The 17838-nt window shown below is 35.0% G+C and overlaps 1 protein-coding gene across 11 annotated transcripts in view; it reads left to right on the top strand.

Annotated features, from left to right (window-relative positions):
- Positions 1–17838, top strand: part of CadN (neural cadherin) — a 1238426-nt gene that overhangs the window by 843164 nt on the left and 377424 nt on the right. For all 11 annotated transcript variants that reach the window (XM_090407912.1, XM_090407911.1, XM_090407917.1 and 8 more), the window contains exon 15: positions 14711–14854. In XM_090407912.1, coding sequence (XP_090264038.1) covers positions 14711–14854 — 144 coding nt within the window. The remainder of the gene's footprint in view (positions 1–14710; positions 14855–17838) is intronic.

Raw genomic sequence — 17838 nt, 5'->3', positions numbered from 1 at the left:
CGCTATAAATAATAGGATTAAAATTATTCTCGTATATCAAAATAATCACCGCTCTTTATAAACTTTATTCTTAGATCCAGATATAATGAAGTAAATTTGTAGAAATTGTTCTATAAAATAGTTCTTAGAAACACTATAATTGGCTGTACTATCTTGTGAGTCATCAATTATTAAATTTGTCTTCACGGTCTTTTTAGAGAGGAAGCTGCTTTCTTCATTCGCAGTGGTAGGAATGATAACCATACGTTCTTAGTTGTATTGTTTCTGTTATTTTATTTGGATAAATGCATTGGGGAAGAAGCTCGCATGTACACTTACAGCATATTGAAATGCGTGGCCTATTCTTTTGCGCGGTCGCTAATTGCTTTGATAATCTCAACTAAAGAAAGTGACTGGTCATTACTAAGAAATCTTTATTCGGATACTCTGAATTTAAGTTCATTAGTAATATTTAAACAGAATTTAGTATTTCAGGTACATAATTAGCGTAAAGAAGAAATTGTATAAAGAAATAGTTCATTGAAGAAAGTTCTGTACTTCAATCCGTTATCCGTTTTGCAGAATTGCAGTAACTCAAAGTTAATACATGCACAGAATCTCTTCAGATTTCAAACTGTGCCCATGATAAAAGGATGATCTGTGGCCAACAGGAGAAACGGAAAATCATGGCGAATCTAGCTTGTATACTTGCGAACCCTTGGTTTCGAAAAATACTGTAATCTTTCCACACACGCACACCACATCTAATACGTAACTTCTTTTGTAAAATTTTATTTCAAAACTAAGAAACTTTTTTTTAATGAACAGTTCCTTTTTTTGGGAGTGGGAGAAGATTCGTTCTGGTATTTTCATATCCATTCTAGTATAAACCAATCAGTCACTTTAAAAAAAAAAAATGGAAGAAAATATAGCATTGCTATTTCTTTGTTTAGATTGTTCCTGTACAGCTCGATCAAGTTGATCGAGCCGTACAGGAACATAGTGAACATAGTTATTGAATTGATTATATAACGATATTAAATGGTTCGTGTTCTCCTTTTAAGTGGGCTATGGCAAATACTGAAATGAATAGATCTACCGGTTGTTTTGTGTCGTTTTCGAATAACCAAGACTCTGAGACAAGTGTTTATTTATTTTTATTTATTTATTTGAGACCGGCTAAAAAATACGTTCAGTTGACAAGCTGTTATAAAGGTTCTTCGCGTCTTACACTGATTTCGAACCCAAGTCTTTCCAAACAATAACTTGTATAGCGAGTGATCTACGAAGTCTGCACGCTGATTTATGTCATTTTACACTACATTCTTCATGAAGTAAATTAATAACGAAAATGTACGCAAATTTACAAGAGTGATTTCAGTTCTGCACACGTTGTGCTTTTAAAGCAAACGTTTATGTAACAAAATGCATTTATATGTCTTCAGTATAATATTTAAGCTGCCTTACCGCTGCTATTCAACGTGATTGAGTAAGTCTTGCATTGCTGTCAGTAAACCTTTTTATTGATGTGTGATAAGTTGAGTCACTTCAGCAGAAACCCCACCAGTGGTAATCAAGCGTTTAACATTTCCCACAGTATGATTCCTTCAACCTTAGGAAATCGAAGTCTAGAGACCACATGTCAGTATCGTACGGGGGGGGGGGGTGCGCGCGGAATCACTTGACATCCGTGAAAATAGATACTTCACGTGAAATATGTGATTTCGTATCGTCATGCAAAATAGGAACGATATCCGACCTGAGTCAGATTCTTCCTCCGTTCGAAAAATCTTCGCGGAACACGAACTCCAGACATGGAAAACAAGCATAGGACGTTTTCATTCATTCTAGTTCACAGCGGACATGAAGGTGGAAATTAGTACATTATTCCATTCGCCATGTGTGCTGAACTTTTGTGGAATGGTTAACGTATCCCCCTCTCCTATGTACGGGCTGTGGGTTCAAATTCCACTCCGGCATGAATGTTTGGGATTGTCTTCAGCCGAAGAGTTTGATCAAGGTTTATATTTATTCTCTCGAGTGGGGTTTCCGTATTATGAAAAAAAAAATTTAATTAAATTAAAAATAATAATAATTAGTCCACCCACGGTACTTATGTACTATAGGTTTACACTGGGTGGAAATTCCTAAAAATGAATGTGCGTGAATTATAAGTTGACAGTAAATGGTCTCAGTTAAGGCTATGAGCTGTTAATACATCTGGACTGCGTGCTTAAAGTCTTTAGAATAGCGTGACCTTTAGCACAGCTAACTGTGCTAAATGACTGTGCAGTAGGGTTGCCACCTTTTGGTAAGTCCAAAGAGGGACACACTTATCGAATATGAGTCTTCCTCTCCTCTAAATGTATAAAATGAAAAAGTCAAAGTTGAATATATAATTCTAACCTTATAAAAAATTAAAAGATTGAATACATTGGTAAATTCTAACCTTATAAAAGATTGAATACATTGGTACCAGTATTAGTGATTTAATAATATTCGTATGTTAAATATATAAGTTGTCCCGCTTAGGTGTAATTCGGGACGCTGAAAATTTTCTTAAAATTCGGGATGTCCCTCCTAATTCGGGACAGGTGGAAACCCTACTGTGCAGTGGTGGGCGAGCATAAGAACACTGCACATGACTACACTTTGACATACACACGGTAATCACCCGGCCAACCAACCCGCCTGGTTGGTCAAGAGACACTTGGAACAGATCTCCTACCGCAGGGAAAAAAAAGTGCTCTCCTACTTCATTGCATGCAAATGTTATTTCGCTGTACAGATGTATATATGATTTATCTTGTAGAATATATAGATTGGTAAATATATAATAAGTGTGATATATAATTATATATGGTATGTATTAACTGTATATTTAAAAAAAAAAAAAAAAAAAAAAAGCTGAATTATACCTCAATTGATGTAATAGAGAAAATAATGTGTCTGTAACTAAAAGATGAGATTCCCTGTTTATAAGTAAATGAAGTTAAGGCATTTTAAGAGAACAGTAATGTAACAACTACATTATAACATGATGATATAATATAAAATGAAACTTCTATTGAAGTAATGGTATAACAAATGTATATATTGTATATAGAATTCATTATGATGTAAATAATTGCAAAAGTTTATAATAAAGTTGTTTAAAAAAAAAAAAAAAAAAAAAAAAGTTGGTCAAGTGGTTAGCATATCCGCTCTCCAGCCAAAAGGCTGCGAGTTCGAATCCAGCCGTGGGCGTGGATGTTTGTGAATAGTAGTGGTGGTAGTGGGCGCTAGATGACGTTGGTGTATTGAGACAGAGAGCTGTAGAGTAGCTGCTCTCCCTCGATGAGTCTTTGGACTCCCTGGAGGTGTTAGGTAATAATAATAATTTTTGCTGTTAGCTATATCTTAAAGAGAGCCTCCGTAGTTCAGTCAGTATAGACGAAACTCTTTGGTCGGAAAGACCTGGATTCAATTACCGTCCAATACTTAAGGAACCTTTATGTGGTCTCTTTCGACGAAAGGTGAGTTAGCCGGTGTCATATAGAGGTGGGTTTTTTTTTTTCACCCGGAAACTCGGGTTTTTCGTTCCTTAGAACAGGCAAACCGGCCCCGTGAACACACACACGGATTACAGTCATGAATATTGCCTTAGAGGACGCAGCAGAGGAGTGACGAGCCGGCTGCATTAATTAGTCATAAGTCTCTCATTATGGGGGGGGGGGGTCCAACCCATCCTAAGGGACGGATGAGACAGATAGGGTTTTATCTTAAAGACCCATGAAAATGAATTGCAAAATTCTTCCTTTTGCAATTCAGTGTCTCACATTCTAGGCCCCGTTTGTTTTACTGTTAGAGCATAATACAGAAATGCCTGCGAAATTTCTGCAGGAATATTTATTCCTCCTCTACCTATATGATTGTGCCGTGCCCCACACTCACTAACAGTCATTCTAACTTACTATGCATTCTCTGCTGCTTGCATACCATAACGTGCACCTAACTTGATTTCGAGCAATGAAACATCACAACTCGTATTCTCTTCCAGACGGGCGGCATCTAATCTAATGTTTCTACCTCTCCCGAAATGACAAATTGAGTCACGTAATATTCAGCAACTCGCTGCTCCTGTACTGACTGCAATTAAGTCTATTAGTGAAGTACTTCAATTCTCTTGCTTTGAAGGAGTTTTCCTCTCTCACAAATGAATGAATTCTGGGCATAAATTCTTAACGTCTATAGCTGGCCGAGAATATTAAGACTTGGAAGTATCCTATTTGAATATGTCATCAGATTTAAAATACGCTTTAGTTAATGGGCAAGGATTTTAATATCGGGATAACGGATAAGGAAGTCGGCAGCAACACAGTCGACATGTTAGCAATATTGCTAACATGCACAATGTTAGCAATATTGTGCATGTTGTAAATTTTGTGCCTTATGGCGGTCATTAGCAGAATTTCATAAAAGATTCTCTTCTGTTCGACTAAGTATTGTTGTCAGTACGATATCATTTTCGTTTTGAAACCTATGATTGCCAAATCATTCGAATTTCATTAATAGCATTTATTAAAATGTCTAAGAACATTGGGAACGTATGTTAGGTATTAAATCAGGTTTTAGGCCTCTTTTCCACACACATCTGGTTTTTATTGTAATCATGGAAAGAACGCGTGATTGGATTATTAGCTTTGTTAATGCTGATGCTCTCTGGACAACTCGCTGTTCTTCTCTGAGTGATAAATGTTGATTCGTTTTTCCACGAACGTCATCTTTTGCTATGCAGAAGTACTCATCATAATCAGATGTCAGATAAACAGTGACAACTAAAAAGCGAATCAGAAAGTGTAATTTCTTCTGTGATGTACTGCTACTTTAAAATTTGTTTCACCATGACCCCGGTCAACATTAATATAGACAGTTAAAAACTGACTGGTAGAAACTCTAGAAGAAATATTTTCCTTCAATTAACTTCGACCTTTTTACCTGGAAGAATATCCAAGATATTTATAGCTGAAAGAAAGTTAACTTACTTCAGAAACCTGAAGTGTCGATTAAGTCTTTTAACAAAATGAGTTAGTTATAAGTGAATATCTATATTATATAATAATTAAAAGAAAAATTCCCAGAATCCACGATCGATTTGATAAGACGGCGCTCATCAGCTACTTATTCACTAGCCTGAATCAGAGAACAAGAGATCTTGTTATCCCTCCCACAGTGAATGTGTGGGAGGGACAACAAGATAGATGGAGATACGACTTCTAACTTGATACACGGTATCAACATCGGTAGACCTGATGTAACAGCCATCTATTCTTTTATCGTATCAAACCCATTCTAATTCATGAATATAAAACAGAAAGAAACTCTCATCTTTCACAGGCATGCACATCATTGAATATTGAAAGGTTACTCTTGTGCTTGAAATATGCATTCAATAGTCGAATTATACAGTGAAGGTTGATTTTATATTATAGTGGATTGATTTTATTTTCAAGACTACAGTCATAAAAAGGAAGGGTATAGGCCCGAATTTACGTTAATGAGTCCAGTTAGTGGCCATATTGCGTGCAATACCCATGGAGATTTGCTTGAAATTTAATGTAACAAGGGCCAGCAAAGTTTTATCAACGAAAATTGAGTACTTGCAGTTCGTTAGTTTATTATTAAATAAATATAGGCTACTAGTAATAATAACAAAATTTAATGAGCTCATTGGAAAATATGGATTTTCATGCCAGATGTGTGATGTTCATGGATTTATAGGAATTAAACGAAAAATATTCTTCTCTGATTTACAAGTCGGTTGTATAGTTCGGGGTGTTGGGATTATGCACTGTTGATCTAAATTTCAGGTTTTGGGGGACAAACCTTCAGGTTAGGTTAAAAAAAAGTTTCTCAATTTTTTTCCTTGGCATTAAATTAACTAAAAACGTGTTTCTATTTTATGATTTAATTAAATTCATAAGATTTTACTCAGATTTCTTGAGGGACTACTATCATCTTCGCCTTACCTTCTGGTTTCGCCATTGGACTGTATACAAAAGAGTGAAAAAGCTAATTTCGTGTATGCATGTTTGCATAGAAAAGTAAACATAGATTGTTACAAAAACAAGCAGGTGAAAAAGAATTTGTAAATTGAAGTAAGAAATTTAAAAAACAAATGCAATTAAAACGATAAATGATGAATAAATTTCTTTAAAAGCTCAGCTTTCAAAAAAGCACAGTTTTTTTTTAAAGTAGTTGCATATTGGGAGGGGGGGGGATTATCACAAATAAAGTTTTTTTTTGTACATTCGAATTAATGTAAGAACGTAGTATGAGATATACTCGGCTTTACTCAGCTCGTAAAGTGATATATGGAATACCTCATTAGATCTGTTTTCACCATCGTAAAATATTTCTCTTATCTGTTACGCTCCGAACAATACTGGTTACGTTGAACTCAGCGAGACATTTTTTTAAAGGGGGGGGGGGGTGTGGAGGTATTGAGAAATTATCATCAGTAGACCAATCTAAGAAAGAAAATCTAGAAAGAAACTAAAGCTAGTAAATGCTTTTACATTTGACTTTGTGTTCATTCTCGAAAATGTTATACTGTATATATAAAAAAACTAAAACATAATAATAAAAAGAAGTAAATATCGTTCACTGTCGTCTGCCAGGCGGAAGAGACGCGAACAAATATCGCTGCTGGCTGCCTGCTTTTGACAGGACAGTGGCAGCTTCCTTGTTGACAAAATGCATTGATACCTCACCCAATACCCCCGGAGGGGATGGAAATAGCGGCGCCGTTTTTCACGACAGATGGATACTGTGATGACCATTATATAAGGTTTTATAGCGAAACGTTGTCCGATTGTTTGCGTGTTGGAAACGTCACACACAAACCTATCAGGCCATCGTTTATCTCACGTAGGCGGTCTTACTCAGTTTGGAAAGAATGCGTCTTTATTCTCCTTTTACTCGCGGACATTTCTAAAACGGGTTTTTGGAATGTTTTGTCAAGTCCTTGCTATTAGAATTGTATTTTGTTTGTCTTTTTTTGTTGTATGCATCCACCTTGCATGTTTTGGTGTACTCCTCCTTTTCCCGAAACGTTTCACTTTAAGCGTAGGATGTGTTTTAAATAGCCCAGACCTTTGCAAACATAAAGATGTAAACCAAAAAACGATCACATGCGATTAAAATCGTAGATATAGCGCCTTTAATTGCTTAACGCATTCCACTAAAGTTAGATTCCAGCCAAAGACAACATCACTCCTTCAAAATGGGAGAAATGTCAATATATGTGTGTGTATATACTGTATATATATATATATATATATATATATACAGTATACACACACACACACACACACACACACACACACACACACACACACACACACACACACACATATTATTTTAACATTCTCTTGTATTAATATTAAAGTATTAAATGAATCGCTAGTGCAGTATTAAAACTGTTCTGTGTTTGGTTCGCTGTTAAACAGGGAGGGAGCACTTGGTGTCAATACGTAGCCCTCTAGGCAGTCCCACTTTTGTAGATTCCGATATTTTCTCGGCTCCATATTTAGGTCCTGCCTTAATCCCTCCACTCCTAAATCCAAATTCTAGATCCCTAAGATTACCTTTAAAGTAGCACCTCTTACTATTGTCCATTCCATCTATTCGTTTTGAATCCTTCGTATAAGACCGTAAAAAAAAAAAAAAAAAAAAAAAAAAAAAAAAAAAAAAAAAAAAGCCCTCTTACAGCAAATTTCTACGAAATTTGCCTGACCACAGTGACAAGAGAATCGAATCCTGGTGTTTTTCAATCAAAGGGCCCATCATTACACCTGCACTAAGGAGACGTTCGTTTTGTTCTTACTTGCGTAAATTGTCGTGGCTAAAGGAAATCGTTAAATTGCACTATTCGACATTAAAACCGTTAGCAACGAAACTGTGTACCAGAGCAGTCTGTGTTGATTAAAATGTTCAGCCTTTCCATAACTTTCAACCTATAAATCATTGAATCACAGATTATTCAACCAACAATAAGAGGTATATATAACTGTATTAAGGATAATAACGGTTATAATAACATGCAGTGGTGTAACTATAGCTTTTTTCCACCCCGGAGCGGTCCCTGAGTTTGCCGGCCCTCTCAATACACACCAAAAATAATACAAAAAGTCAAAACGACGTATTGGGAAATAAATTAAAACACTATGTTTATTTTTGAAGTAAAACTTTAATTTCAACATTCTAAAATGTTATTTTTCTTGCTTTTCTGTTAGCAAAAAATCGTCGATGACATTGACAAAGTCTATTTCATAGTAATGTAGGTAATTCTTAATCAATTTTATTTAGAAAAACTCCTCTCACAACTAGCAACATTAAAAGCAGTTGTGAGGAAAATTCGCAGTAGTATTACAATATTTGGAAATGAGTTCTTGAGACTGTATTTTAGAATTAATTGCAAGAGTTCAAATAGGTTCAAAGTGCCGCGCGTGGCCGTCGCTCCCCCCCCCCCCCTATCTACGTCTCTGATAACATGCTCAGCCCCTTGCATATAGGTCGTAAATGTGATTTTGAATGCCGTATACTTCAAATATACTGTTTGCATAATATTGTACATATAATGCAAAAAGACATTCATACATATAACTGAGATATAGTTATAACTGCAAAATTCGTAATCACAAATCGTAAGCCGAGCATCGATGAAAATGTATAAGCATTTTCAACGTTATAAATAATAATCTTTTATTCCTTGAATTAAACCGAATATCATTTTGTTTGTCCTTTTTTTATTTGTATTCCCTAAAGATTTCCAACGATTTTATCAATATATTCATTTATTTAAAAAAAAAAAAAAAAAAAAGTTATTTCAGTACATAAAATAAATCTAGCCGCCGCTATTAAAACAGCCGTATTCTTCTTCAGTTTTTTTTTTTTCCCATTATTATTTTATATTTTATAAATAGTAGTCTTATAAAACGAAAAGTTGCTTGACCTTTCGTATATTGTACACTAGTAGCGTGGTTGGGGAAATGAAAGTTTTCATATTGAAAGAATGTGCAACTTAAAATATTACTTCAGATAGAGCATTGCCTTTAAGTAGTGTATTTAACGTAGCAACGACTGATATTGTCTTGGCGGGAAGCAGTATTTAATTACAGAAGTATGAAGATTATTGCTTGCGTGGAGTGAAACCTCCAAGTTGACGATAATATAAAGTCAGTTGCGCTACATGCCATTCCGGTCTCGTGTCCATAGTGCTCTCTTGCAAGCATGTGGTGTTCAAGTATCTAAACAATGTGCGTAATATAGCAGACCTCATAAAAATTGCTAGGGTGTCAGAGAAGAGCTCCAAGATTTAGTTCCGCTGTCATACACACGAGAAAGCTGTTTTACAGTTAGTAGAAATAGCTGACATTCCTTTAGCAGCGGAATGCTGGATAATCTTTATGGTTATCATTATACCGCTCCCTTCAATGCACTTGTACATCAGACATTTAGGTAATTGGAGAGAGTTCATGAATACTAGAGACAGGAAATAAGTATGTATTTTTGTGACGACACAGTTGTCAGATAGCAAACAGTATTAAATGAAGAATCTTGTGGGAATTTCAGCAATTGGTATAATTTTAATTAATATCATCAGCAGATACATACCTTTGAGATAATTGCACATCTTAATATAACTCAGCATACCAGCGTTAGCTGGTATATATTTTTACACTGAAAGTAAACTTATTTAGGCTTCGTCATGATTGTACCTTTTGTTATCAAAGAATATTTGAAACAGAAAAGTTGTTGTCATTTCGAGTTACACCGAAGCAGCTAAAGCTATGAAGCCAGTGTATTGTTTGTAAAATGGGCGTGTTCGTCACCTGACCAATCTGCCTTTTTTAGGGGGTGAAAAATCAAATAAAAAGAAGCGAATCACTGTAGTGTGTGTGTGCGCGCGCCCTCCACACGACACTGACATAAATCGAAGATGATTGCTAAGACTAAAGATTTTTAAATATCGAAATTCATTAATTTATATAATTTATAATTACTAATTCAAATAATTATATTTTTAATTTATAGTTTTGATTCTAGTGGACGACGACTAGACGAACTCGTACTTTTTATGAACTTGCTTTTTGGCAAATATCTTTTACCGAAAAGAAGGTTTTAACTTCCTAGAAGCACTTTTCTTTTCTTTTTTTTTTTAACTCAGAAAAATTGGACATAGAATTTTCACTATTTCATATAATAATACCATTTAGGGTCTAGAAAGATGAACTGGAGAAGTTACCTGCTGTACTCTCTTCCCGCAAAATATAGAAATTGTCAACCTATAAACTCAACAACCGGCGGCGGCGACTAGAGAAAGGCGAAGGTCGTCTCTCTACCGATTTCCAGAAGTTAAATTATAGAAGTTTCTTTAATTTATTAAAATTGAAAAGCGAAACTGTTTTCTTTTCGTTTCAGGAGAAATGTATTGCCGAAATTCTCCATTCTTTAGAACAGTGGGAGTCCAACCTTTTTCACATTCGCATAACAGTTTTTGCCATGAAATGTATTGTAATCAGTATCAGATTATTTCTTCTTTGACAGAGGCTAATTTTTATATTTGTGAATACCAGAGGTACTTAATTTTTATTGCATACTTATATTCGTGGGCATAAATATAAGCAAAAATACTACATACAAGGAGTTTCCGAAAAGTAAAGTACCACTTTTTTTTTTCTCGAAGATGTTTATCACACTCGATCATCTCTGGACCTTTTCCAATATCTCTTCATCCTTTTGAAAGCCATGTAACCAGATCTGTGCACAGTAGTCCATATGTGGCCTAATGAAAGCTTTATATAGTGGAATCATAACATTCTGACTTCTGCATGTTTAGTGCCCTCTGCATCATTGCCATAATCTGTTCTCCTGTGTTCATGATTCTAGCAATGTGATCCCAAAATTTTAGTTTTTTATCCACAGTCACTCCCAGAGCCCTCATCTCCACCACTTCCTCCTAAATATTTCCCCCGGGATACTCTGCATCCCATCTTTGCTTTCCAAATTTTAAAACTTTACACTTTGAGACATTGAACTGACAACCCCAATCACTTGCCTATTTAACCAGAGCATTCAAGTCCTCTTGCAAAGCCACAACATTGGCTACATTTCTGATTGTTCTCCACAACTTTACATCATCTTCAAACAACTGAATATCACCATTCAGACCTCTCAATATTATTAACATCCTAGTTAAACAGCTACAGCCCCAAAACAGATCCTTGGAGTACACCACTAGTAACTTACCTCTTCTGGAATATTGCTCCTCCATACACAACTTGCTGATACCTATTAAACAGACAATCCCTTATCTGAATCATTGCCATAATCTGTACTATGCTACTATCCAACCATTCTTTCCAGTTTAATCACCAGCTTATCATGTGACAATCTATCAAAGGCTTTTGCAAAATCTGAATATAGCACTCCATATGCATTACTTGTTGAAAGTTTTTCACTTGGCTATATTATCAATTAAAGATGCCGAGAAATTATATACTTGGCTTAATCCATTATCCAAGTGTAAGCAAACAAAGTTTGCACCTGAAGTATCTTTCAGGACTGGGGAAACTCGTGGCAAAGGTGGTATAACTTCTCATCACTTGCCTCAGTATCCCATAATGCCAAGCACATCACCTTGCAGACATGTATAACGCTATGCATTAAGGGATCATGTTGAAACCAGACCGGTTTCAACCTTTATTGAGGTCTCATCAGTGGGAGCCAGACCCAGAAGTGGTGATACTGAGGTTGAAGTAATGGAGAAGTCATATTTCCATATACAGTTGCCAAAAGGTGTCACACCTTATTATTAAAAATACTCTGGATTAGAGATAGATAGTTGTTGAAAGTTTTTCACTTGGTTATATTATAAATTAAAGATACCAAGAAATTATATGCTTGGTTTAATCCATTATCCAAGTATAAGCAAACAAAGTTTGTGCTTGAAGTATCTTTCAGGACTGGGGCAACTCCACTTCTGGGTCTGGCTCCCACTGATTCATTTTGACTCAATAAAGGTCAAAACCGATCTGGGTAGTGACCCCTTCCTTTAATGCATAGTATTATACATGTCTGCAAGGAGATGTGTTTTGCATTATGGGATACTGAGGCAAGTGATGAGGAGTTATACCACCTTTGCCACGAGTTTCCCCAGTCCTGAAAGATACTTCAGGTGCAAACTTTGTTTGCTTTCACTTGGATAATGGATTAAACCAAGTATATAATATCTTGGTATCTTTAATTTAGCATATGTATTACTTTTATCCAGTGCATTAGACGCCTTGTTATAATAAATAAGCAGATAACTAAAACATGATCTCCTTTAGTAAACCCATACTGACCATCATCATCATTATAATTAAATGATTTTTATTAGCAAAACACAAAAATACCGTAATTGGTCAAATTAAAAACAAAGTTAATTTGAAGTTAGTCGTATTATTATCCTTGACATAATATTTAATACACTTCATGAGAATACAGACTGGAAATTGTTGTTTACGATCTCTCTTAAAATTTGGAGTCATATCATTTGGAACATTTTAATAGCAAAATGAGGGGGGGGGGAATTGTCTACAATGTAACTTTAGTTGATAATGAATGGTGTTACTAATACAAAATTGCTATTACAAAATGCACTTTTTGTAATGGTCTTTAATCATCTTCATACTTGTCTTACTTATAAGGTGTTTGTTTGAAATCTATGCACATATCATATTTTTTAATAAAATAAATCCAGCAAAACAAGTTCTTCATTTTCCCTTTTTTAGCTCAGATACGTCACCAGTAATGATTCACTTTGTTATTTTACTTAGCAAAATTGCATGATTGGAAAAGTGCAAAGTGCACTTGAGCAATTGAAAATTCAGAAAACAAATTACATATTCATTCTAGCCGTGCGAGATCGGCTGAATTATAAACAATAAATTACACGATAACCACAGTAATTAAATTTAATGAAATGAAAGTACAGATATTTCTTACTGAAAATAACAGTACATCATCAGCGTATATGCATGCTGTACTATTATTTTCAGTATGGAATATCTGTACTTTAATTTATTAAAGTTAATTGCTGTGATTATCATGTAATTTATTGCTTATAGTCATGCCACAGGTACCTTTTATGGTATGGTTGAATTATGTAATCATTGCATAATGTATGCTCATTATTATTAGGGATCAAAGAATTGCTAATAGTGCTATGCCACTGATCTGTACAATAAATTAATAATAGGACTTTCAACTTTTTATAAACATTTGATGTTTATGTAATATATTTTATTTTATTTTTAATTTAAATTTCATTTATCTAAATACAAAAGATAAATTAATTGATGGCATGAATGCATGCTAGATTTCAAATGAGCAGTTTTCATTTTGGAAAGATAATTTGGTAGAGAATTAGATTTTATCATCTGGTTGTGTTTTGCAAGATATATATTTAATACTGAGTTCAAGTGATAAAGCATAAACTGAAATAATGAATATTTAAAATGTATTAAACTTGATAGATTTGTTAATTCATTAATAGAGTTATCATCAAATAACTTTTTTTTTTTGTATATGTATATGCACTTATGTTACACACACACACACACACACACACACACACACACACACACACACACACACACACACACACACACACACACACAAAAAACAGCACCAGAAATTAAATTTCTTCATATGTGTCAAGCAGGAGAACTTGGCAATTTCATCTGGAAGTCATAATTTTTACATTCTGTACATTTCCCTTCTACTTTCTGTGACCATGTTACTTAAACATAAAGGAAACTTGATGGGTTTGTCATTTTAATCTCTTTTGTCTGACAGATTTGAATGTACTTATTTAGAAATTATCTTCAGTGTGGAATTTAAGAGGATTCATGGCCCTGCATTTTTGTTAAATAGTTTGATATGCATTTTGCTGGAGAATACGGAGATAAGAAAATGTTTTTTAATGGAGTCTCATCTCTTATTTTTGAAACTTTTATTATTGCCTTATGCACATACTGTCTTTGTACTTTGCGTTCAACTTCTGACAAAGTTTAATCTCATATTTAATGTCCACTTCACTGCTTCATACACATACAGTAAATATTCTAGTAGTAAGCCCTGTCAATAACATGCACTACAAACATATGTTATCACATTCTTGGTTGTCTTGGCAACAGGAAGTTGGATGTGGCAGCACGTTATATTAGAATAATTTCTCTGCATTATGCTGATGTGAGACCAGATAGTTAATTACTTTCAACTCCTGAGAAAGAAAATTGAGTTGCCCAAACTATTACACATTGTTTTTATGATTTCATGACATACATCATTCAAGTTGTTATTTACTTTGGGAAAGTAAATGAAAAAAAACGCTTGCATGGGGAGGATAAATGTCTCTATTTATGAACTTCGGTGTCTTCCGAAATGTAAGGCATTCATTTCTTTTTAATATGACTTGGGTGCATATGATGAAATATTTGCATTCTTTTAGCTAAAATGCTTAGTTAAATGCTAAACATGTTGGCCATGAAAGTACAGGTTATATATGGCTTGAATTTTTTTTTTTTTTTAAAGTATGACATTTACTTAGGTACTGCACTGATTTCATGTTTTTTAGTTATATTTAAAATTGATTATATTGATTGCTTCAGAGAATAAATTGAATTTATTTTACTTCCTTTAGTGACCAAATACATTCGGATTGGAATTGGGGACAAAAACGATAACCCACCCTACTTTGATCAAGGCCTCTATGAAGCTGAAGTTAATGAAGATGAGGACATACAGCATACTGTCATTACGGTTACAGCAAAAGATAGAGATGAATGTAAGTTCAACATTGAATTGTACTACTATTTTAAATTGATGCACCATATTTCTGCTCTGCAATATAACTTGGAAGTCTACCACTAGTTTTTAAATAATCTAAGTTTGTAAGGCCTTCAGTTGGAAAAGGCCTAAGATTGATTCTCTTTGTGACAAGAGGAATCTTTGTATGAGGTTTTTTCAGTTGATGGTGAGTCAGCTGATCTCATACTGAAGTAGCAGGATTTTTCTCCCAGCAACTCAGATTTTCATCTTGCATACAGACACACACACACAAGCATAGATGACATTGTGTGTAGATGATGATGATCCTTGGACTCCTTAGAGATTGCACATAATAATAACAATAATTTCTGGTTATCTATCTTTTGATGTCAAATTGGAAATTTATTTTTTGTGTTCTCGTCTGAAAATGTTTTTATTTATTTTTTTATTTATTTTATCACTGCCATGCAGCAAGCTTATTTTTTTACTTTAATCTAGTATGGTTGCTTTGATGTCATTTATCATTCATGTGTTTTTTAGCAGAGAAAGCACACATCTAGAGAATAATTGCTAAGTAACTGTATTTAGCTATTAAATTATTATGCCAATATTTTGCAATGATCACCAAGGTCTCTTCATAGACAAAAAGAAATACTGCTAAGCATGTACATGCAGGCATACATTATTTTAATTGGGAACAAAAATGATAATCCACCTTACTTTGAACAAGGCTTCCATGAAGCTAAGTTAATGAAGTTGAGGACATACAGCACACTGCCATTACTGTTACAATGATATATACATGACCCACACAAGAAAGGTTGCAAAAGGCATCCTCTATGGGTGCAGTGATGACATTCGCTATAGATCTCAAGATGTCGCCTATGTTAAGTAAATTGAGGCAGCCGATTTTGTTCAGTTTGGCGAATGTTTTAATGCTATTGCTAATTCTAGAAATAATTTCTCAGATTTAGATCTGCTCTTGGATGAAAGGAAGACTTTGTTCCATTGGATTAAATGATTTGTATTGACAGCATGGTCTGAAGGGGAATTAAGTTGCTACTCTAGAGCAGCTGTAGTGTAAGTAATAGACATAGATTCTGTGCTCTTCTAGACAGATTTGGCAGTTCTTTCTGTTTGTCTAAAATACAAAATTTACTGCAGCAGAATAGTCGAGATGGAGATCTTTTGGTGAGCATATAAGCATAACTCATTTTTGGTATAGATTGAAGGTGGTCTGAATATCATACTTTTTTTAGAACAGATGATATTTTTTTCTGAGTTGCCCAAGAAGTTGGAAATGGCAAAATATTTATTGTTTTCTGGATTGGGGAAGGGGGTCAGGTTTGGAAGATGGGTTGGAAAGAGAGTGAGTTCTGTTAATTTTGAGAGGGGGAAAGCCATTGCTCAAAATGGTGTCCTGGATGTGGTTGAGTTCTAAAGCAAATTGTTCTAGCCATTTGTTTGATTTGCTAAAGTTTCAATGACTTGGAATGGTACTGATGTGATAGATAATAGGTCTATATATCTGGAGTCGTAGTTAAGGTATTGGAGAGGCTGGTGAGAGATAGGATACAAAAGTGGGCTGATATTAGTGGTATTCTTTGTTCTTGTGAGTATGGATTTATTAAAAGGAGGTCATGTTTTACCAACTTGCCATGTACTATAACAGGGTGATGAATGGATTGGACAAGGGAGATGCATATACAGGGGTATACATAGATTTTGCAATGGCTTTTGATAGATTGCCACATCACAAGTTGATCACTAAACTGAAGCAAATGGGGTTGGATGATAGATTAGTGTTTTAGATAGGCAACTAGTTCTCAAGTATCAGCAAATTCTGTATGGAAGGATGCAGTATCCTGGAAGAGGAAAGTCACTAGTGGTGTGCCATGGATATGTTTTGGGACCATTGTTATTTGATTTGTATATTAATGATATTGATATGGTTTTAAACAGTGATATACAACTGTCTGCAGATGCAAAACTGGGGAGAGTGATGAGGAATTAAGCAGATATTGTGGCCTTATAGGAGAAACTTAATAGGTGTATGAGTGGGCAACAATATGGAACAGTCAGTTCAGTGTTGCAAATTGTGAGGTTCTGAAATGTGGAAGGCAGAATTTCCCTACACTTGGTAGGGAAATTTTATAAGAAGTTGAGGAGACGAGAGACAATGGAGTGGTGGTTGACAAAGATCTGAAGATCAGAGGTCATATTTCACAAGTTGGGAAAACTTCACATCAGATGATGGCAGTGATGTGGAGGACTTTAACCTGCAGAAATAGAGGTTCTGGTTCCATCATATAAGGCCTTGATGTGCACATATTTGTTCCCTGGTTTTCATGGTGGTGATGATTATATATTGGACAGGGTCCAGAGAAGACTGACTACAGTGGTAATTTGCCTTTGGGATGTGGGATATGAAGAAAGATTGATAGATTGCAGTTTATAAAACTTTGTGAGTGGGAGGAAGAGAGGGGATACATGATTCAGACTTTTAAATTAGTAAAGTGTTGTTACAGGGATAATGTGTGGAAGAAATTTTTCGTAGAATAGGGGAAGGATGTAGAACATAGGGACATCCCTTGAGGTTGTATAAGGAGGATGTGAGCAGGAGCATAATCATTATTATTGTATGGGCATGGGCACCTCCATGGAGTGCATAGACTCATTGTGGAAGACCCAAACTATCCACACAATCGATCATACTCTTTTCTTGAACCTATTAACAGATAAAGGACTCGCAACTGACTCTGTCAGCCTATTCCACTCATTCACAGCTTTCCAAGTAAAAAATCTAGTCCTCACATCCTTACTAACCACACCCGTATTCAACTTCCAGAGATGATCCCTTGTTCTGCCCCCCTCCAGCCAACTGCTGAAACATTTCCCCTGCACCAATCCTTTAAAACCCTTTAAGTAACTTAAATGTTTCCATCATATCCCCACTTTTTTTCCTATCAGCCAACTTATGCAATCCACACACCCTCAATC

Source organism: Typopeltis vanoorti, chromosome 18, assembly GCF_054136105.1.
Source record: "Typopeltis vanoorti isolate ZY-2024b chromosome 18, IOZ_Tvanoo_1.0, whole genome shotgun sequence".
Classification (NCBI taxonomy): Eukaryota; Metazoa; Arthropoda; class Arachnida; order Uropygi; family Thelyphonidae; genus Typopeltis; species Typopeltis vanoorti.
This window is presented reverse-complemented; position numbering and strand designations above follow the sequence as displayed.